Source organism: Rissa tridactyla, chromosome 5 (genome assembly GCF_028500815.1).
Source record: "Rissa tridactyla isolate bRisTri1 chromosome 5, bRisTri1.patW.cur.20221130, whole genome shotgun sequence".
Lineage (NCBI taxonomy): Eukaryota > Metazoa > Chordata > Aves > Charadriiformes > Laridae > Rissa > Rissa tridactyla.
The window spans coordinates 55,950,226-55,971,995 of NC_071470.1; the positions used below are offsets into that span (position 1 = coordinate 55,950,226).

Sequence of the window (21,770 nt, forward strand, 5' to 3'; positions counted from 1 at the left end):
GGAGAGAGACAGGCCAGAAAAGGGATTTCCTTCTTCAAACATCACTAATTAAAATGCTCTATGCGCACTACATCATATAAATACTGTTTCAGCAAAATCTAAAGTCTGGTGGTGCAAAGGAACAACATCCAAAATGAAAACCATATGGGTAAACCAACGAAAAATCAACTCTTGTTCATTTTCAATAGTTAACAGGTTTGCTTGTTTGTTTGTTTGTTTGTTTTAACAATTTTGAATTGACATGTAAAACATCACAATTACAATATACAGATCCATCAGTTCTTTAAAACAAAACGACAAAACAAAAAAAGAAACCACATCAAGACATGCAACATTAGGGTGTTAGACAGTAAGTACATTGCTATGAATATCTTTGTACACCTAATGTAGCCTGAACTTAATTTTGTCTCTGCTTCTGTAAGAGCAATCACAATTTTCCAAAAAGCAAGGCAAGCTTACCAGCCAGATGTGCAAATAAGGCTTCAGTTTGTTAATCAATCAGCGTTTTGGTAGAGAAGACGACCTTGCAGAGCTTGTATTGGTCTAGTGGTCAGTAACAGAGGCCCTAACCAAAAAGTCTTCAACGCAAAAAAAAAATCCATACACAGCTGCCGTACGAACAGATGTAAAGCTCATTGAATGGGTATTGGATGAGTATTCAACTGAGGATCTCTTACAAACTGTAAGAAGGGCACCGTGACAGAAGCATTTCAAGTGTGACATTCCATCTCTGAAGCCACGTATGTGACGTCATACAACGCAAAAACGTAGACACGTGGATTGACCCTAAATTGAGGACACAGGTGTAAGCCCAGCCCTCCCACGCTCCTCCAGTTACCCCAGGTCACCCACGCTCTGCCCGGTCCTGCTGACACACACGTGTGACCTCAGGAGGCTTCTCCTCCTCCATCCCTCGGTCTTGGCTTTCTGGGCCATTCCCAACACCCAACAGTTCTGCGAGCTCCCTCCCCAGCCAAAGTCAGCATCTCCCGTGCCTGCACAGGTCCCAGACCGCAGCGTTCCCAACCATCCCATGTGCTTCACCAAGTGAGTGTGAGTGACCAGGGGCCAAAGGCTGAAGTACTTAGCAAAAAAATGGAGAAAGTGCTGAAACAATGAGATTTAAACGTGCTGTGCATCATTAACTGGTAATTTACATGCCCAGCACCATGTCTGTGAAACTGCTGGTAGTCCTATCTTGTATAAAAGGATAAATCTATCAAATACATGGCACAACAGCATTCGCTTACTTTGATGGGATGGCCTTCTCACTCATGGGTGGTATGACGAAGCCAAGCAATAAAAAGTGATGATCAGCTGATAATAAGTATCCCTAAGTTCAGTATCCTCCATATTTTTTATGACATGTGAGTTATATCCCTCCGAGCGCTGCCATTTCGAGGAGCAGACATTTCCTCCACGCAGCTACAGCAGGAAGAAGAACGGCGGAGCATTCTTCTGGGGGGCCTAAGGGACCGGCCGTTCAGCAAAGCCGAGATCAGTGGACCAAGAAACGTGTGGGGAGAAGCGGACTTTTTTTGAAACATTTTTTTTTTTAAAAAATCCATTTTTATACCGCAAAAATATCCAGGCTCTCACATGAACACCAGTGCAAGTGAGACCGAAACCAGTCCAACTGTCAGAACTCACTTAACTGTGACGAGCTCCACTCGGACCAAAAATATGGCATTCCACTTTATAAAATATTTACTCCATTGACTGAAAAACGTTACATAACAACTTGTAGGCGAAGGGTAATTAGGCTGAGTCATCATTTTTTCTAAGGTCTCGTACCCATTTGTTTTGAACAACCTTTATATAGACGACTGGTTTTGCACATCCGCCTATGCTGAGCACTCCACCTCAGAGCGCAGTGAAAAGCGAGTCAGACATCAGACAGCATTTTTGGAGAGATACCCCTCTGTACAGCTCCTTTGGAAGCAATGCAAGTGCACAAACCACTACTCTAATATAGTGCTTGAAAGATTAATTTCAAATGTTTTGTCTTCCCCTCTTACACCACCGCGACAGAAGGCAATTGCTAGATGTGTCACAATCTTTTTTATCTTGGAAAACTTGGCATCAAGTCTCTACGGAAGGATGCATGGTAAAACAGTGCTGCTGTTGCTGCTGCTGCTAAACAACTAGCAAAATAATAGTTAAAGCTAGAATTTATTGCTCCGGATTTAACTCGCAGAACCACACCGTTGTGTACAAACCGTTAATCTCCATAGATGCTCAGACATGATTGTCTCCTTGTGTCTAAACACACAAAATACAAGCGGCTATCTGTACAGTTTACAGTACTGAAACACATATATTCGAAAATGAAGTATAGATATGTTACTTTTCAAAGATACATGACTTTATAGCAGGGGTTTACCCAAACTTTTTTTTTTTTTTTTTACAGCCACTTTAAAAATAGACAACAACTTCACTAGTATAGCTAAGTTACATCAAAGAAAGAATCAGTGTACTGAATGTGAAGAAGCTGGCCAATTCCCCAGGCTCCCAGATTTTTGTCTTTTGCTTTTGAGGAAACCCCTATACATAAATGAAAATAGTATCTGAGTATATTCTTCAATGGTGGACTAAGCAGTTTCTTAAAACAAGACTTTAGCTTGCCATTCACTTCGGACTGCCTTGAAAATAAGATACACTACTGCTTAAAAGAACCATCGGAATGCTTCAGCGCTGGGAACAGGTGTTCTCTAAAAAAAAAGCAAGAAAACAAGTTAAGCTTTCTTTTGCGGCATTGGCATACTCGAGATCTTCTAGTTGTTCTTTCCCTTTACATTTTAGGCATACTTTCAGTTATCTAGGAACAACACGATGCCTGACATCATTGCTTAACAATTAATAGAAACATCCTTTCTCCAAACACACACCATTTCAGGATCACACGTGATACGTGGTACTCGGTATATAACACACCTAACGTGCTGACTGCTCCTCAGTTAGCTAAACAAGGTACTCATGGAAATGCAAACATTGCTAGAAAAAAAATCCCCCGGAAAACAGACTGTGCTTTTAGAATAACCACACAGTTGTCCAACGGTTTCTGCCTGTGCCTTGCCATATTGGATGCGCAGTTACGGCTTGGTGGGTTTGCAGGTTAGACGCGCGCTTTGGCAAGAACACTTCTTTTGCTAGGGGAATAACGAAGGCATTTATCTGTCATTCAGGAAGCGTGCTGCGTCCACAGACGCCTTGGGAGCAGAGGTCGGCACTTTCAAACCTCAGGCTGATCAACTCGTTCCACGCTTAGGTTGCAATGCAGAAAGCACTTCGGCACGTCCTTGACTTCGTTCCAGTGAGGGAAACATCTCACTGACTTGGGGTGGGGGGCTGCCCAGGCTGCCCCATGTACTTTCTTTTGCACGCACGTGCTGGACCTTGGCTTACACAGGAATAATCTGCTTGCAGAGTTGCTATCCCCCCTCCTTCCCCTGTTGTCCCCTCGAAAATGATACCCCCTTGCATTTAGGTGCCTCCATACCCATTTGAGTGCAGGCAACTTCCCTTCGCTGCTTTAAAGTACAAAATCCATGACAGACTGAGGCACTGAGCCTGTAAGGGCTGTGTCATATCTGCAAGGTACGTCCTGCCCTCAGTTTCCTTCAAGGTCCCAAGATGATGAAAGTGCCCTTGAACCCACGCACCCAGACACACGTCTCTCCTCCAGAAGCGACGATGAGGCACTGACCAGGGGGGCAAGAGCAAGCCCTGAGATGACTTTGTATCAGTCAGTCCCAGCTCACAAGTACTTGATTTCATTAAGAGCTGCCCACAAATATTAGCATCACACCTGATGAAATTCTCCTAAAAGCAAAACTCTGGAAAACTGCACATAAATATGCACAATGAAAGAGTTCTCACTGATTTTGCTGGTGTCATATGGAAACACCATGTCTCTTTTTGAAGGAATTCTTTCATTTTTGTTTCAGGGAGGATCTTTTAAGTGTTTTCCTAGTTTTTTCCATAAAAATCCAATAAACCATGGACCCTACAGCATACAGCGTACACGGTACTTGACGGCAGGATATTTCTCACTGAATTCCAGGGAACTGCTCGTTAGTATGGCAAGGATTTTGTGTTGAATAATTAGCCCATTTTGTGATAGTCAGGCTCAAGCAGTAAAAGGCTCCTCTTTTTGTAAAAGTGGTATGAAAGGGGAGCTCTTATTGTTATGTTTATCGCTGGCGCCCATGGAAATACCAGAGCCAAAAGTACTTCTGCTGTGTCACCAGAATTCTGACCTGTGGTTAATTCGATACCCACTCCCCCCTCCGCAAATGTTACGCTTTAATAAATCATCCGAAAATTAACTTCCAAAGACAATGAGCTGGTTTGCTGAATACAATCACCCTGACCAGTACGAGCTTTCTTTGTGTTGGTGGTCCAAAAGTGGGAATTGCTCATACCCATCGTTTGCCAGTCCCTGTCCTGCCCCGTTCCGCGTGCCTGGCGTAAGCACCAGAAGTGACAAAGCACAGCAGCCCTCCTCCCAAGGTACGCCGAGGAGAGCTAATGCAACTGCTAGACCATCCGCACCGGTCTGTGTGGGCTGTAAGATGGCTGCTGAGCGCGAGGTATACAGATTTATAATTTATAAAGAGGTTGACTGCAGAAGAGGCTGGAGGTCGGAATGACAGGAAACAATCATACGACTGAGCTGACCTCAAAAGAACAGTCAAACATGCAAATGTATTAAACCCAATAGATTGCCTCCACCTGAAAGCTAAACGTAATACTCCGCTGTGGGTCCATCTGCCTAAACACAAAACCACAGCTAGACAGAGAGATTTAAAGACATAGTGACTGAGATGGCCTTTATTTATTTTCTTGCAGCATCAGGTTGAGTTACTGTCAGATGTTGTCATATCAGCTGGAAGTAAAGGTGCAATGTCTGATTAAAAGGTCATTCAGACCTTTAAATACACGGAATAACATTTTTGAAGGGCAATGCTGTGGTTTAGTATGTGTGCTTTTGAAAAACTACAAGATAAGGAATTTTGCAGCTGCGTACCAAGTTCTGATTAAAGATACACATTTACAGTTAAATATCCATTGCGCTAATCCCCGGTTTGGGAATGAATTAATAATCCACGCTTAAACAAAAAAGAAAGCCTTTAAAATTGAACAGGTGGATCGAGATAAATCTAAACCAATTTATTGTGATGAAATCCATAGATTTTACCACTCCGAGAATCAAGGTTATTCCCAGACAAAAAGAGACCCTTCAGCCCGTGTGGTGGTTCAGCACGCCAACGCACGAGCTTAAGTGCAATGACCATCTACTGCCCGGCTGCATAAATCCAGGAGTCCCAGCTGGGGAATCAAACTCTCGGCAAGATTACGGCGCGTTTCTGGATCTCCCTGCTGCCGGCGGGGGATCGTTATCCTGAGTGACAGGAAAGACAGATCCCCCTGGAAGGCAGGGGAGGGGTGGCGAGGAGCAGAACGGGAGCCCATCAGCGTGGTTTTGCTGTAAAAGCCTTCACCGCTCGCCCCGCTGCAAATGCTGACAAACGGCAGCCTCGCTCCCCGGAGGATGCTCAGAAACCCGCAGCCCCGGCTCCTCCAAGAGGGTAATGCCATAAAGCCTGGCGCTGGAGAGAATTTATGCCTGCTCAAAGCCGGGACAAAATTACCTCCACGCTTTCAAACCCTCTATTCCGTTCCCTTCTTGCCAGGTTTCACCGCAAAAGAAGCAGCTCAAACATGTGAAATTTGAAATTTTAATTGCTGCATTGAAAAAGCAGCTTCACATAGGGAACCAAGCACACTACATTTTTGGAGAAGGAAGTAAAAAAGGCAACCGAAACCAAGAGAAGGGTGAAAATCCCTTCAATTATGCAGTAATGGAAAAACGATACCTATGTATCTGTCCTGGCTGCCCCACGCAGAAACATAAAAGCGGACCCTTGCTACGTGCATGTGCTGCACGTGCTGCCAACGCATGAAAACAGCACGCTGGCAGGTGCTGGGAATTCCTCTCCAGAGACCCCTTTTCGACAGCTGAGCTCTGTATTTTCCCAACAAAAGTATTCACTAAAGAATGATGCCTCCCACAGCCCCCTGGGGTGACCAACCGACGGATGGAGCCCACGGGGCCAGGCTGGCAAGGCACGGGGTGCCAGACGGCGGGCTCTGCTCACCCAGCCCAGCCCAGCCCCATCCTTTGGCAACTTCATGCCTACAAAACCTGCCGAAGATGCCCCTCTCCTCGATTCTCTGGGTCCCGCAGCTCACAGATGCCTGAAAGATTCGGTATGGAGATCAGGAATTGGGAAAGCCAGCCGCTTCTGCTTGGGATGCTGTTGCTTGGGGTGCAGCCCAAATTCACAGCTGCATAACTAAGGCTCACTGTAAGTCATCTGAACCACATTCAGAAATAAAATAGAATAATAAAATATATCAGGGCACTACATGATTATGACCTAATACATTACCGATGTTAAAAGATGTTGCATTATGTAAGAATCCTTTGATGTTTGATCCATGAGCAAAAATCCCACTCTCATTGAAGCAAACGTACACGTTGGCTACAGCAAACTATTGGCCAAATGTGGCACTCCTCGTTCCTCTTGAGGAGCCCTGGCTGGAATGATCCAGCTCAACAGAGGCCCTTTGGGAAGGATGCTGCAGCTGAGGTATGTTCAACAAGATCTGGGCTGCCTGACAGTCTTTACAAAGACCTACACAACCACAGAAATAGACAGCATGAAGGAACTTTGTCCCTAACAAATCTCAAATTCACATGGCAAGACAAACAAAACTAGTGGACGTTCTTGTATTTTCCAAAGCAGTGGGACTGATGCCGGCCACACAGGGAAAAATGACCTGCACAGGTCTGCACAGAACTCCATGAGAGCTTCTCACCCTGGAGGACAACCCCTTCTTGAAAATCCCTTCCACAAGAGAAGCAGTTTGGCACTTAGGCCAGTGGATGTATAGCATGAAATTTGGCCCACTAAGCTATATATATATGTGTGTGTGTGTGTGCATGTGTGTATATAACTCAATATACACATATATGTGTATATATATATACCTGCAAGTGTTCAAGGCCAGGCTGGATGAAGCTTTGAGCAACGTGGTCTAGTGGGAGGTGTCCCTGCCCATGGCAGGGGGGCGGGAACTAGATGATCTTTAAGGTCCCTTCCAACCCAGACCATTCTATGATTCTATGATATATATATATATATGATTGGAGATAGAGAAATACAGTGCTACGTGATGGACAAAAAGTTCACCTGGGAAGTCATGGCCCCTGCACAAAATGCAATTTGGATCAATCGATCATCAGCCCAGCCTGGCAAACACTGGCCACCACTGGCCACAAACCAGTGACTGTATGCTTCTCTTACACCTGTGTGAATGTGGGCTAGAGACCTAACCAGTCCCACAAAACACGCACGGCTGCCTGAGAAGAGCAGAGCACCAGGACAGTGAGACAAATCCCAGTGAGGAAGCAAACTGGCCTTTTCTCCAAGCCACACCTTGTATTTCCAGCGCTGCAAGCTAATTTAGGTGTCAGCTTGATCATGCTGGAAAAGACATCAAATATACACACTGTGTTGCTCACGCATAAACAGTGCAGAATCCGGTGCAAATGCATGTGCTCCAAAACTACTTTCCATCCCCAATTTCCCTCTGGAAAGACCCTTCCCCAGACAAGCGCTGGGATGCAGGACACGCGTGGCTGGAACAGGGCTGTGCGTCCCACCAAGACGTGCCAGCACCCAGACATCTCCTGACCCTCAGGCAGAGGCAGCCCATGGCCCACGGCCGGTGGGTGAAGGACGCTGCCGCCTCTCATGTGCCGGCCTGCTCTGCCACCGCTGAATGTGGTCTGGCCGGCATCTCCTTACTTGCCTAAATACTGAGCCACCCTGGGAGGAAAGCAGCCTTTGAAAGTATCTATGGCCCACTTTGTTCTGCTCATAAATATACATTACCTACAGCAACGACTTTGGGGAAAACCTCCCAAAGACGCTCAGATTCAGCTCACACAGAGTCTCCTTGAATGTTTGGCTTCAGGCGAGGAGGCTTGGGGGCAAGAAACCAGTGTGTGAACTGCATCTCCTGGAAATGCGGAAGGAAGGGAAAGACAGAGCCCGGTGCCCGGCGCCTGTCTCCCAGCCACTCTGCTTCCTACCCTGGAGGTACACCCAGAGTCCCACCATGCCAGCACTGAGGGGACACCATCGGCACCGAGAGGACACCAGCGGCTGCGGGGGGATGAGGCGCCTGGCCATGGCGTCGGCGTGCATGGATGGCGGCCAGCACGGGAGAGCCGTGAGCGGGAACAGCCCGCGCCTCTCCTCCTGGCATCTTCCCACCCAGCCGCAGGCCCACGGGAGGGACGCACCGGCGCTGGATGAGGTGGGAAGCAGTCCACGAAGCTGCTGCTCCCCACAGCTGCCAAAATCCCTGTCTGCCCACCGACGCTGCGCTCCTGCTCGCTGTACGTGTTATCAGGCGGTAACAGATGTCCTCTAATAACAAGCTTATTATTGGACTTAGCAGATAAAAAGGGACACGTACGCTGGGTCAGAAGCTTGGTGGTGAGTTTGCTTCCGCAGCCCACCTTAAAATATCTCTCCCCATACCTGAGCTACGGGCCTGTCTCCCTTCACACCAAGGATGAGATTTAACATTTATTTTAAAAGTCAGCTTTATTTGCTCTGAGAGGACACGCATCTGCGTGCTGGCAGTTATTTTTCCACTTGCGCTGCATATCTCTCAGGCCGTATTTGAGACAAACCAGATTTCGAACATACCAGATTAGGAAACTCATTTGACTTTCTCTGCCGCCAGCTCCACCAAGTGAAAAGTAAACCTGCGCCACGGGACATTGCAAATAGAAATTTTAAAAATGTACTCCTAAATCGGGGCTGTGTCTTGAAAACCCAGCTCCCCTCGAATAGCTCACTCAGAGGTAACCTCAGGAGATTTCAGCAGGGCAGCTGGGGAACAAATGGTTTGTGCCCATGGTCATGGGAGAGCTAGAGACCTGCCAATGTTGGGCTGGATCCTGCCACTTGGACTCGGCATCAGCAGCAGGCAGTAGCTCCCCAACTAAATCAATAGGATTAGTCTGAGGAACGATGTGTTTCTCCACAGGAGAAAGAATGAGCAAACGTGTCCCTCATTTGCATTCAGTACACGCCATAGTTTATTTTATATATTAATTTTTTTTCACTTTATACACGAGATTAAATTTGGGGAATGGGTAAACAATTTCACTTTCTTGATCTGAAAAAACGCGTAACACCATTGGGGAAAACAGATGGCAAATACAGATCAGAAATCATAAGGAATCCAGACTAATGCTGTCAAAGGAACAACAGCTCAGACCCAGGAAATGTTAGTGATGGAGCCCCTCTCCGTGCCGGTGAGCACCTACAGCTAGGAGCAGCCACGCTAACCTTCAGCGCAGCGGCTCACACGTTCCACCATCGGCCTTGAAATGCCCCGGGGGCCAGGTCGAGCCACTAAGCATCACTCGTACAGAGGCTGGCAGGCACGAGCGTCACCCCAGGATGCAGGCAGAGCCCTGGAAAGGAACACATCTCCTCTCCCCCTTCCCTCCCAGGCTGGGAGTAATTGGCTGCGGTCGCCTTCCAGCACACTCCCTCCCTTGTGCCAGCGCAGCTCTTTTGGCCAGCCAAGCCGAGGGACGGAGCCAAGTCTCCACCTCTGTCGTCCCGCTGGCTCCCAAGGGGAGCAGCCGGCTTGGCCGCCGGCTTCCCCATGCCTGGCACCCGGCGCGCGGGGCTGGCAGTGACGGGCAAGCCAGGGCCGGGAACTCCTCCTGCTGTCTGCTACCCTACAGCCGCCTTCCAGCTGGCCACGCTCCGGCCTCGGACGGGGGCTCCTAATGGCTTTCTGGCAAAGGCAGCGGGGAAGGCATCAGAGGTTTGGGTTTTCAGGTTAGGGATCTCTCATAATCTCACTGCCAAAGGGATTCACATTTCTTTCCCTATTTCTACATCCCTCTCGAGCAGTTCTTGTGGTTCCTTCAGTTTTTCAGCTATCCTTGTACCTGAGGATGGAGCTGCTAAGCCCGCTAGAGTGCCTATTCAGCTTATGTCACTATTTTGCAATTTTTTTATTTATTATTTGCATTCCAGCGGCATCTGAAGGCCTCAGGCAGCATGAGGATTTGTTTTTGTTGGTTCTGCCTGCCCAGCCTCTCAACCAGTAGGTCTGGCCTGTCTCCTGCTTTTTCAGGGATGGAGAAGGGCTCGTACAAGCTGTAACACAGTGGTACTTCAGAGACAAGACTGATGCTAAGCAGGTCAGAAAAGCTGTCACTCAGTGCTCCCATACTGACTGTGAGGATTAGTATCAAATAGCCAAACCTTTTATTAGCATAAAGCAGAAACCTCTGTCACTGAGAAAAGTTTTATAGAGAAATTCTTGGATACAGGTTTTATTACCACCATGCAACGTAAAATCCAAGACCCTACAATGCAAAAGACACCAAAACCAAAATATCCACACCACTGCTCAGCTTCTGCTTTCACCCAGGACCCGCCTGGTTACTTCTGCTGACTCTCCTCTGTCAGACATTATCAACTAGAAGCGTGCCTGCCTTCTGCAGTGGACGCACCACGTGCACACACCTCCCCCTCTCTCACACACACGCTGCCATTCACCTTCTCCCTAATCAAATCCCTGGGAAGACCATCCATCAGTCCCTATCATTTATCCTTCCCACACACACAAGCTCACAAAACAGAATTATTCTTGTTAACATTCATTCCATTAATGATAAATCCCTGCTGGTTCGTCATCCAGTGGTACAAGTCTTTGCACTCACAGGCTGACATCTCTATCATCCTCCAAACTGCTGCTCTGGGGTACAGTAATCTCTTACGGACTGGTCTCCAAGCAGAGGGGAGGCACGTTTCTCAGTACCAAACCTAAATTTAAATCTCTTTCCCCTAGAGCTGCTGGGGCTTCAGCATCTTTTTCTCCTGCGTGGAACCTAAAATCAGCTATGACGCCTCATTGGTTAGCTAACTGCTTCTGTCCTTTGGGATTTTTCATACGCTGTTGATAAAAGAGACGGTGAAATATATATCCATTAAATGCTGGCCTCTGCTTGCTTGTTTCTTTTTCTGCAAGACTTGCAAAAAAAAAAAAAAAGAAGACGAAAAAATACATTCACTCAAATGCAGTACTCAGCCAGTTCCCCGGGCTGAGGGAGTATTTTCAGCCAATGCCTAAGACCCACCGCAGGTGCCAGCTTGGCGCTCCCACAGCCGGTGAGCACCGTGTATTGTCCCACCAGATGCAGGGAGAGGAGCAGCAACGCGAACTCTGATACAGCAGGTCACCACAATTCCTGACTGGAGGGGGAAACATTAAAAGATTGTAAATGGCTCTGAACCCCATTTGTTCCCGGGTATGTCCTCTGAAACTTTCAAGGATGACAATTAAGACCCATCTCAGTGATTATTTTCATGACACTGTCACCTCAGCTGGACTTTGACCTCCAATTTATTTTACATCAGCTTCCAAGCAACCATCCAACTGTGATCACTGCCTCCCAGAGCTCAGATGAACTGGTGATTTAGAGGGAACAGGTTTTACATCATTACTAAGCTTGTGTCACCGAGTCCTCTCCCACCCACTCCCTGGAGGCTACCTATTCAAACCCACCACCTTTCCAAATATATTTTCTCCTCTTTTGCCTCTTTCCTCCTCACATCTAAACCCAATGGCCTTTGTTTGACTGATACCACTCACTTTGGAGATCACGTTTAACAACATCTACTCCCTGCTTCTCCTTTTCCATTTCTAACCCTTTGATTTGCACCACGATAATCACGCCCTGCCCTCCTTGTTACCTTCAACACAGATGGCCAGAGCTCTTCAGCTCTCTTCCAAGCCTCTGACTGCCCAGGTCACTGCACCACCTCTGCATCCCCACCCAGCAGTTAGCATGTGCAGATGGATGGATGTTACTGAACCATAGTTGTTTTGGGGTATTTCTTTCGTGACGATGAAGCAAATTCTTTGCATTAACATAGTGCAGACTGATGTGCGTGCCGTCAACTCGCTCCAGCTTCCCTGGGACACACAGGACACACCACGAAAGAAACCTCTACACCCAAGCAGTCCTCATGCAACAAATCATCAGTTTCAGCCTTTCATTTGCAAGCATCCCCTCCCTCTTTCACATTTGTCAGCTTGTCTGTATGGATGCCTTTATCATTTCCTTAGCTCTTGAACAACTTGTTCAGATCATGGGCTTCCTCCCATACCACATGCTCACCCTGATACCCAGATTCTCTCCATAAATTATTGTCAGTTAAAAAAATTAAAGAAATTGGATTACCTATCAACAAGGGCACATGGAAAACCCTGCTGTATGAAGTCTTGGCCTTCCCCTGGAGAGGCGCTGGGAGGACAGTTACTGATGAGCTCTTCATCTGCCTCACCTGAATGACTAACGGCAAACCTCCTGCACAGCAGCGGAGATATTCCACTCTCTTCTCACCAGGACACTGCCATCTTCAGCACTACCACCGTCCTGTCCTCTCAGCAGATCACCTCCAGCGCTGGGTCGGTCTTCCCCATGGTAACTGAGTCACTCCTATGGAGGAGCAGGCACCCCCTCACCAAGGCTTTGCACGTTATGACCAACCCTCAATCACTTTTGCGCCCTTCTCTGTTTGAGAACTCTGCAGGTCTTCTTTCCTCCTCTTCTGTCCTCATCTTAAGTGATATCCATCCTGAACTCCTTGAGATTTCACATCGTTTTCCCATGTTTATGTGGTTTTCCTCCCTCCACCCCAAATTCTAATACTGCCTCTCCACTTCCTAAACCACTGACCAATCTCTGTCATCTCTGTACGAATAACTCCAAATGAAGTCCAATACCAGCTAATGGTGATCCTATATAGAAGTACAACAGAGACCATGGCCACAGCAGTCTGGAACTGAAAGGAACACTGTCCTGAGACAGGAGAGGCTCAAAGCTTTAAAATGCCCAACACTTCGGAGACTGAGATGTAGGAAAATACCGAGTAGAGCAGAGGAAAGAATAAAACCCTATGGCAAGCATGGGAAACGCATTTGATGAGTTTGCTGCCCGCCAAGAACGCAGTATCCAGCATGACCCAGGCTGCCTTCATTCCTTTTAGGTTCTTATATCTCACTTGGCACTGGAGTGTCTGGTTAATAAGAAGGAACGGAGAAACTCTGGAAAACTGCAAAAAAATTCAACAGGCTTCACGCATACCTGGCTATGGATTTTTATAGTGCTAATTAAGAGGATGCCTAGGAGTTCCAGGGAGGAGAAAATATTTCCCATAATGTCTGAGAGTAGAAGTTAACAAGCCTGCTGGGATCTTTTTAGCCCCTGCAGAGCTAAGGCTTCAACATTATTAAATGGCTGTCGCATCTAAAGTATGGTGCAACATAACTCAACAGAAAGCGCAGGATGCTGAAATGGGGGATGACTTTAGATTACGCGGCAGAGTAATTCAACTTCAGGACAGGTGTTTGCATGTGACTGAACAAGATACGACTGTGGGAAACAATAAAGGTACCCAAAAGAAGAGAGAAGACAGACACAGCAGGCTGGGCTCCCAAACAGCAAAAAAGTGTCAAACGAAACTGCATGCTTCAAGACGCTGTGGTTCAGTACAATCATTCAGAGTAGATGAGTTATCAAAAAATACAGACACTACAGAAGCAGAGAAATGCTTTCTTCGGATGGTCGTACTCCTCAGAAGACATGGTATCCGACAGCAATTTTTAAGCACGTAGTCGGTGACTTGGGAACTGCAAGCAACCAAGGCCAAGTCCCAGGGACTTTGTTACGGTGACACAAGTTACTTTCTTATTGCACCTAACTCACTTGGGTGCATCCAAAAAGCTTATCTTAAAGCCTTTTCCTACACAATTGGCAGCCGCTTCCCATTGCAGCTGGTGATCGAAAGGATTATGCTGTATTTGATGAGACTTTAAGGTGTACATTCTAGGTTTGTCTGCTTAGAAATATTTCGCCCAGCCTAACCCTTAAAATACATGCATGTTACGACTACATGCACGAAAGACTACTAGTTCTCCTTTTACAGATACACATTTTTAGGATCTTTGGAAAGGACTGTTCTCCGTCATTGCTATGCAGCAAATGCATGACACAGTGTACAGAAATTAAAATCTGCCTTTTACTTAACTCTTTAGAACACATTTCCTTTAAAACCAAAACGGCGGTACCAAGATGTTGCTCTTCAAAGCGGACCACTTTCTGACACCCTAATTCATTCTCCAAGTGAGCAAGGTCTTCCCTGACTTCACTAAAGGTGTTAGGTGTCCGCCTAGCAAACAGAATTGTGTGAGAAGTGGCCCCCAAAAAACAATAATATGAACACATACGTGTACAGACCGACAAAAATTGAGACTGTTACTTATTGTTACCCACCTTGAACATGATATTCACATATCTACCGGCTTAAATGAGTCTCCCTCTATGAGTAAGGCATGATGTGTATAGCCCACAACATTTCGTACAAACACAGAATTGGTGAGATTTTCCAAAAGTGCTGTAGCATAGGAGTCCAAGTCATGATGGTTCTATGCACATCTAACTGAAATACATAGTTCAAAGTGACTTAGATAATTTGGAAAAAAAAAAAAAAGAAGAAAAAAGGGATTCATTATGCTAATTACTACTTTAGAAAAAACCCTGGCTTTGTTCATCATCTTTCTCCCAACACATGCAACTTGTCCAGCCTAAACAATACACAGCGATTTTATTATGCCAACTTAAAAAACTGGACTAACCAACATGTCACTGAAGTCCAAAGCCTGGCGCAGAATCCCGACACCCCAAGCGTATGACCGATATTAGCACTTAGGAAAATGTGCAAAGAACTATTCAGTGCAATCAAAACGCGTAACCGCCACAACCAGTTAACCTCTCTCACCATACAGACAATTTCACTGGCAAACAAGCATAGTTCAATGATTTAAAGCAAGCAATTTCCAATGCAAGTAGAAAGCAGTGTTTCTATGAAAGAGGCTGTTAAGCCCTTGACTGGCCTACAATTTTGCTCAATTCCTTGCAATTCTGTTCAGCTCAGTACCAAATCCCACCACTACGAGATTTCCTTAGGCAGGAGAAACTTCATTTTTGCCCAGCTTTAACAAACCACACTGTATCAAAACCAGCAGTTTATACAATGTATATTCTAAGTTGAACGCTAATGTCATGGGGTTTGGGCACTTTCTTTGCTTTGCAAGTGTCTCATGAGGGAAGGGAAACAACAAAATATGAAAAACAGTACAACAGAGGACGTCCAACTCCCTTTCAGCAGCTACCCCTTGCACTCAGCAATTTGCCAGAGCTGTAAGGAGACCAGAAGCTCAACTCCGCAGGGCTCTCATCGTCTTTCTCAATCCCACGTCTCCCACCAACCGCAATGCATTCCCGCCTTGCAAGACGTGATGCTAATGCAGAAGGTCAGACAGCTTCAAAGAGATTTCCAAGCGGCGGAGATGAGGTGCCGGTGAGCAAAGACACCTGCAGCTGTGCTGGTCTTTGCTGGAGGTGGCAGTAGGAGGCCTTGTGTTGTCCCCAAGAACCTCCAGAGGTCAAAAGGAAAACTCCTTGCCGAACATATGTTTAAGCCCGATACGTAAAATCTGGATGAAAGTGACAAAGACCGTTGCAAAACGCTCAACAAAGGTCAAATCTGCCTCTTGCCTCTTCTGCTCGCTGCCAACACCATCACCGCAGGATCGTGCACCGTGTCGGAAGCCCCAAGTGAGAGCATGGTGATCACCTGGTGAGGGCTCTAGGGCTGTGCCCGCAGCCATTTCCAGCACCAGGCACCCTCCCTGCCGGGTCACACCTGGGAAGGGAAAAACAAGAGCACCCTGGCAGAGCGCAATGGGCACGCACGAGGAGGAGAGAGGGAAAATACAGCGTTCAGGGACCATCAGGGCTTTGCAGCCGCTAGCCAACATGAATTCCGCTTGGGACAGACTGCGGTTCTTACTCCAGCTGTAAACGCCCGGGGACAGGGACTGCTTTTTTTCTGGCTTGCATGGTGCTTAACACATGGGGAGCCCCAGCCAGATGGAGGGCTACGAGGCAGCGGCTGGGAGGAGAGAAACACTGCCATACAGCAACGTTTTAGCAAAGAACGGCAGCGCAGGCTACGAGGTGGTCTTTCTTTCCACCTTCCAGTTAGCCACCGGGATCGTGTTAGCTGCCTGCTCCTTATCAAGCTTTTCAGTTCCCCCTCATGCTACTCAGTTCCACCGTGCCGTCGCGTAACTTATGCATGTAATTTAAAGCTAGAGAGACGGCAGGGAAATTGCTTCCTCTGAGGCCCCTGCTAATTGACCCCTATGCACAGAGCTCAGCAGTCTTCCCTTAACAGCGCTCGCTCGCGCTGCCACAACACCAAGTGCAAGTTCGGAGGTTGCCAGCGCAGACCCTCTCCCCCGTGGCAATGCCATATGGTGTTAAGATTTTCAGGATCAGACGCCGTGCCTGTTGAAATCAATCATCACAAGCCTATCCCCGGCGAAGGCCGCCTCAGACTCCCGCTGGCTTGAAACGCGACTCAGCGAGGTGCCGCGGATTTGGATGCTGGTATTTACTATTTCGGGTCGGTATGCAAACGTTTGCTTTAATAGCACACATATCAATTAGCGCGGCTGTTAGGAATAAGGCAAGTGGCACCCGGCTATGATGACAGCATGACCAAACAGCAGATATTCCACGTTTGGGTCCAACCCTTCAGACCCTGCCAATGCAATGCCGCCATGCTAATGCAAATGGGAGTGGGGCAACTGAGATTCCTACGCTGAATTGGGATGCTTTACTTTAAAGAGAGGGGGATGCAAAGTAACATCGGGCTCCTAGTCTTCATAACCTGCAGCAGGAGTTATAGACGCGTATACCAATCAGAGGAAAATAAGTAGTCTCTATGGGTAAATAAAGATTATGTCTCTTTAAACTGACTGTAAATCTGAATGAACACAGAATATACATATACAAGTAGGCAGCGTGCAACGTGACGTCAATCTTATTTTTATAGATTTATTATTACCGTACATAAAATTTCCTAGTAATAATAACATTCTATGAAAAATTCTAGAGCATCGGGACACTTTTAAAGTGAAAATAGCACAAGAAAAATAGGAAAAAATAATTCAAGTGTTTAAAAAAAAAGCTGGGAGGGAAGCATTCCATTAAAAATGCAAGGGTCAGGGACTGGAAAGCATTCATGTGAATCTGTCTTCAACTCCGTGTACTAACCTTGAGAGTTATATCCTATGCCTTCATTGCACCAGTAGAGGAAGAGATTTAAAGGAAAAAGAGAGAAATGGTTTCCGTGGGATCAGCCAGTTTACTGTTTATTGTTATTATTCTCATTTTTCGTTTATTTCGGTTTTAAACACAGTTCCGCCCCCTGCCTTGAAACATCTCCACAACTTGCAGCCACTGTTGAGAGCAATTTACAAATTTTACAAGCGTGTAGCGAGCCCCTCGATCCTTGTCATGTTTCCTTGGGGCCGTGCCCACGGAGGTGACGGGCAATCACCCACACAGAGCCCCAGAAGCTCACTCAGGAGGGGGGCTGCCCTCGCCCACCCGCAGCCACCACAGCCACCGCTGCCGTGCCCTCCTGTAGGCCCTGTCACTCTCTGACACCCTTCCAGCTGGTGGCCTAACAGCCAGAGCACTGATGCCGCACACGTGCTTTAGGCAGCCCCGCTGCCACTCTTTATTAGTTAATTTAAACTTAAAAAATAAGAAGGAAAAAAAGAAGACAGAAGAAAAACAACTTCGTGCACTCTTCCTCTCCTACTGACAAACCCCATTTCTGTAAAGTAATTAGCCACGTCCCGTGACAAACTTTGGGATGGGCCACGACCTGTCGAGAAGCGATGCCTCACTGACATCTCCACAGCTGGGAAGAGAAACCTGTTTCCTTAAAGTCGTGGTATGGCAGCAGAGGAGCTTTTGTGTTTACGAATCTGACGGAGCACAACCAGGGGAGAGAGGGGGGGAGAAGAGAGAGAATGAAGAAAAGAAGTGAGGGCAGGTGGTTATGAGAGTACACAAGTGGCTAATAAAACCACGGTTTTTACTAGTCACAGTGGTTAAACAATTTTAACGGGCGGCATTCTCATAACACGCCTGAGTAGTTTTTAAGGCTGTCGAACACCTCTGTCAGGAGCGAGGAAGTTCTGGATGTGCGCTCAGAGATGCACACAAACCCACAGGAAGATCTGATAACGTACAAATTCGTTTCTTCCAGAGATAGCTCACTTTCTGCACAAATCGATAAGCCATCAGAACCTATCATTTATCACAAACTTTAAATCCCAGCAGCCTCCTGGTTTGCAAGCCTAATGAGGGAACCTGGCGCACAAAGGCACCCCCGGTGCTGGGTGGTGCAGAGGGGATTCTCCATCTCTTGTGTTCAGAGAAGCCTCTTTTAGGCTGTACTCAGCGCTATAATCCATCATTAACAGACCAGGGGCATCAGGTATCTTCTTTGCCACGAAACCAATACAGGCATATCATTGAGAAAACCAAGAGCTGAAAACCCAATCTACTTTCTAGCAGCTGGGACGTCCATCCTGGTTTTTGCGTTAGTGATGCTGGGTCACCGTATATTTGCAAAAAAAAGAGCTAAGAGGATGCAGAGCTACAAATCAAACTTTCAGCAAGGGCAGTTCACTCTTGCAAGGAGGAATTAATTAGTTGGTTTGATGAGGCTGGTTAGGAAAGAGTTAATGGTATCAGCCAAACGTCGATTAAACCCCCAAATGTTGCTTTTGTCCCATGGCAGCATCAATACCAATGCCATTATCTCCATTTATTTAATGCAGAACAAATTAATGGGCTCTTGGTGTTGCTATTTCCCTGGAATCCCACATCCCACCCCTTCTTGGAGAGAACTCCTGCAAGCAATGAGTTGGGGAATACGCTGCTCTGCACACACGTGCGCACACACACACAGACAGACAGAGGGAAGTTACAATTTCTTACTTGGTTGCTAATTTCTGTGACTACAAATCTTGGTGTCACCCAGCATACGCTACTCCTCTGTACTGAATCCATCGTCCTCAACACCTTCAGACACATCTGATACGTGCGTCTAACCAGCAACACTGCATTTTAATAATGACAAGGGATTAAGTATGATGACTAGTCTTTCCTCCCGCTTGTTTCCTTCACCTAACGATATCAACCAATTGCCTTTTTCCTCCCGGTTGTGTATTTGGGTTCCTGTTGTCTGTGGTCCCCGATACATTAACCACAATGTCTGCGACATGGGATCTGCCTGCCTCTCCTGCACCTAGCAAACCTGAAAACCTGCCCTTACAGCTTTGGGAAACGCAATACATCATCAGTTCCGAGGACACATCATCAAAATAGCCGTATGTACAGGTCAGTCAGACATCAGTTCGGTCATACCTGTGCTATTTTTCCATCGTGTTTTATACACCACGAGCGGGTTATTTCGTAAAAGATATTGCCAAAGAGGTAACCTGGGCACGTTTCACCCACTGCCGGGCTCTACAGCCAGTTGCCTGTCTATCTGTCCGGGACAAACTGCCACCCGTCACCCTGGAGTTGAACTCGCCATTACTTTTCCCCTGAACTTCCGACGGCGGGAGCCCGGCGTTCAGCCCAAACTTTCCCTTTCCCACCTCCCCGTCCCTACAAACCGCCCCGAAATCCTCATGATCGCCATTTAAAAAAAAAGGAAAAAAAAAAAAAAAAAAGAAACCAGAGACAGCCATCAGTCTTATAGCAAACAGCACGGCAGGTCAACCAGGCGAGCAGCGGTCTCGGAACGGCCACAAGCAGGCGGGGAGGGGGCCGGCAGCCCCCGGCCGGCCGGCCCGGGGCGGGGGGCCGGCGGGGGCGGCCCTCCGTCCCTCCTCGGCGGGGGCCGAGCTCGGCGGGGCGCCGCGGGGGGCGGCGTTTCTCTTCCCTGCGGGGCGGAGAAGGGGGGGCTCGGGCGGCGGGGCAGCGCCGCGGGTGCGTGTGGTGGGGGGGTGCGGGGGTGGGGAGGGGGGTGTCAGCCTCAGAGCCTGAAGGAGGCCTCGGAAAAGGGGTGCTGCATCTTGAAGCTAGACAAGAAGCACTGGAGGGGGGGGGGGCAGGGGGTTGAGGAGGGACGGCGGGAGGCTGGGGAAAAAGAAATCATCTCCTCTGACCTCTAGCGAAGTGCCCGGTTTTTTCTTAAGCTCTTCACATTTCCTAAATTTGCAGATCTGGTGTCCCGTTTTGCGGTTCCTGCAACTGCTGCAGACTCCACAGTTGATGAGCCGCTTGCAGGGCACGCACACCCCGCACCGTTTCCGCTTCTTCTTGGCGGGGTTGCCCGCCCCGGACCCGGCCCCGCTGCCGCCGCCGCCTCCGCCGCCTCCGGCCCCCCCCGCCGCCGCCGCCGCCTCCACCGCCCCCCGCGCCGGCGGCGGCGCCCAGGGCGGAGGCGGGCGAGGCCGAGGCGTGGCTCTGCGGGCAGTCCGCCAGGTTGGCGATCTGGAAGGCGCTGTCTGTGACGGCGGCCGAGGCGGCGGCGGGGGAGTGCAGGGCCGTCATGACGATGACCCCGGGGGGCAGGGAGAGGCCGCCCAAGGCCGGGATGGCCGAGAAGGTGCCGACGCGCTCGGGGAGGTTCATGATCTCGGCTTCGGCGGCGCCGCACTTGAGCTTGTTCATGCACTCGCCGGCCAGCGGCCGGCAGTGCTCGGGGGCCAGGGTGGAGAGGAAGTTGCCGTTCGCCATGGGCAGGGCGGGCTGCTCGGCCGGCGGGCAGCCGGGCTTGCCCAGCCGCTGCGAGTCGCTCCGGTGGTGCATGCCGCCCCTGCCGGCGTGCAGCGAGGAGGCGGCGGCGGCGGCGGCCGCGGAGGCGGAGGCGGCGGCGGCGGCGGCGGCGGAGGAGGGCTTCCTCGCACCGCCCGCCGCGCCGCCGCCGCCGCCGCCGCCGCTGCCCCAGAGCATGGCGGTGGCGGCGGCGGCCGTGGCGGTGTCGCAGTTCCAGGGGGACATGCCGATGCGGGCGGCGGCGGCGGCGGCGGCGCTGGGGAAGATGGGGGTGGTGATGCGGGCGATCTTGGCCGCCTGGGGGAAGGCGCCGCCGTTGGTCTTGTAGAAGGTGGCGAAGGAGCGGTACCTCTCCATCTCCGAGTTGTAATCCACAAGGCTGTTGAGGGCCCCCTCGGGCAGGTGGCTGTCCTTGGGCAGCCCCGGCGCCTCGGGGTTGGGGCCGCTCTCCACGCACACGTTGGTGTTCATGGTGGCCGGGGGGGTGGGGGGGGAGGGCTAGGGCGGGGGGGGGTGGTGGGGGGACGGGGGGAGAGGGACGGGGCGGGGGGGGGTCGGTTAATCCTTCTCCTCCTCCTCCTCCTCCGGGCGCATTCCCGCGGTCCGTGCCTGGCCGGGCAGCCGCTCCTCCTGCATCCTCACGGGAGCCGCCGCAGCTGAAACACAGAAAGTCATTTCCGAGGGGGTGCGGGGGGCGATAACGGCCGCCGACGGCCACCCCGGGCGGACACGGGGGTCGGGGACACGGGGGAGGGGGGCACACGGCGCCGTACCCGCGGGCAGAGGGCTTGGAGAGGGGGGCGGCCCGGGCAGAGCGAGCCCGGTCCCGGGACAAGCCGGCGGCGGGGGGGACACGACAAAAACGGCACGGGGAGCGGGAGCTGCCCACCTACCATCTCCACCGGGGAAAATGAAAAGCCGGGGGAAAAATAAC

The 21,770-nt window shown here is 49.2% G+C and overlaps 1 protein-coding gene across 1 annotated transcript; it reads right to left on the reverse strand.

Moving 5' to 3' along the window:
• Positions 1–418: 418 nt before the first annotated feature.
• Positions 419–21,307, reverse strand: CXXC4 (CXXC finger protein 4). The gene is made up of 3 exons (XM_054204094.1): positions 20,496–21,307; positions 20,224–20,407; positions 419–2,711 (listed from the first exon to the last, which is right to left on the reverse strand). Exons 1-3 carry the CDS (start codon positions 21,305–21,307, stop codon positions 2,667–2,669), a joined length of 1,041 nt encoding a protein of 346 aa, XP_054060069.1. The 3' UTR covers positions 419–2,666.
• Between the last annotated feature and the right edge of the window lie 463 nt (positions 21,308–21,770).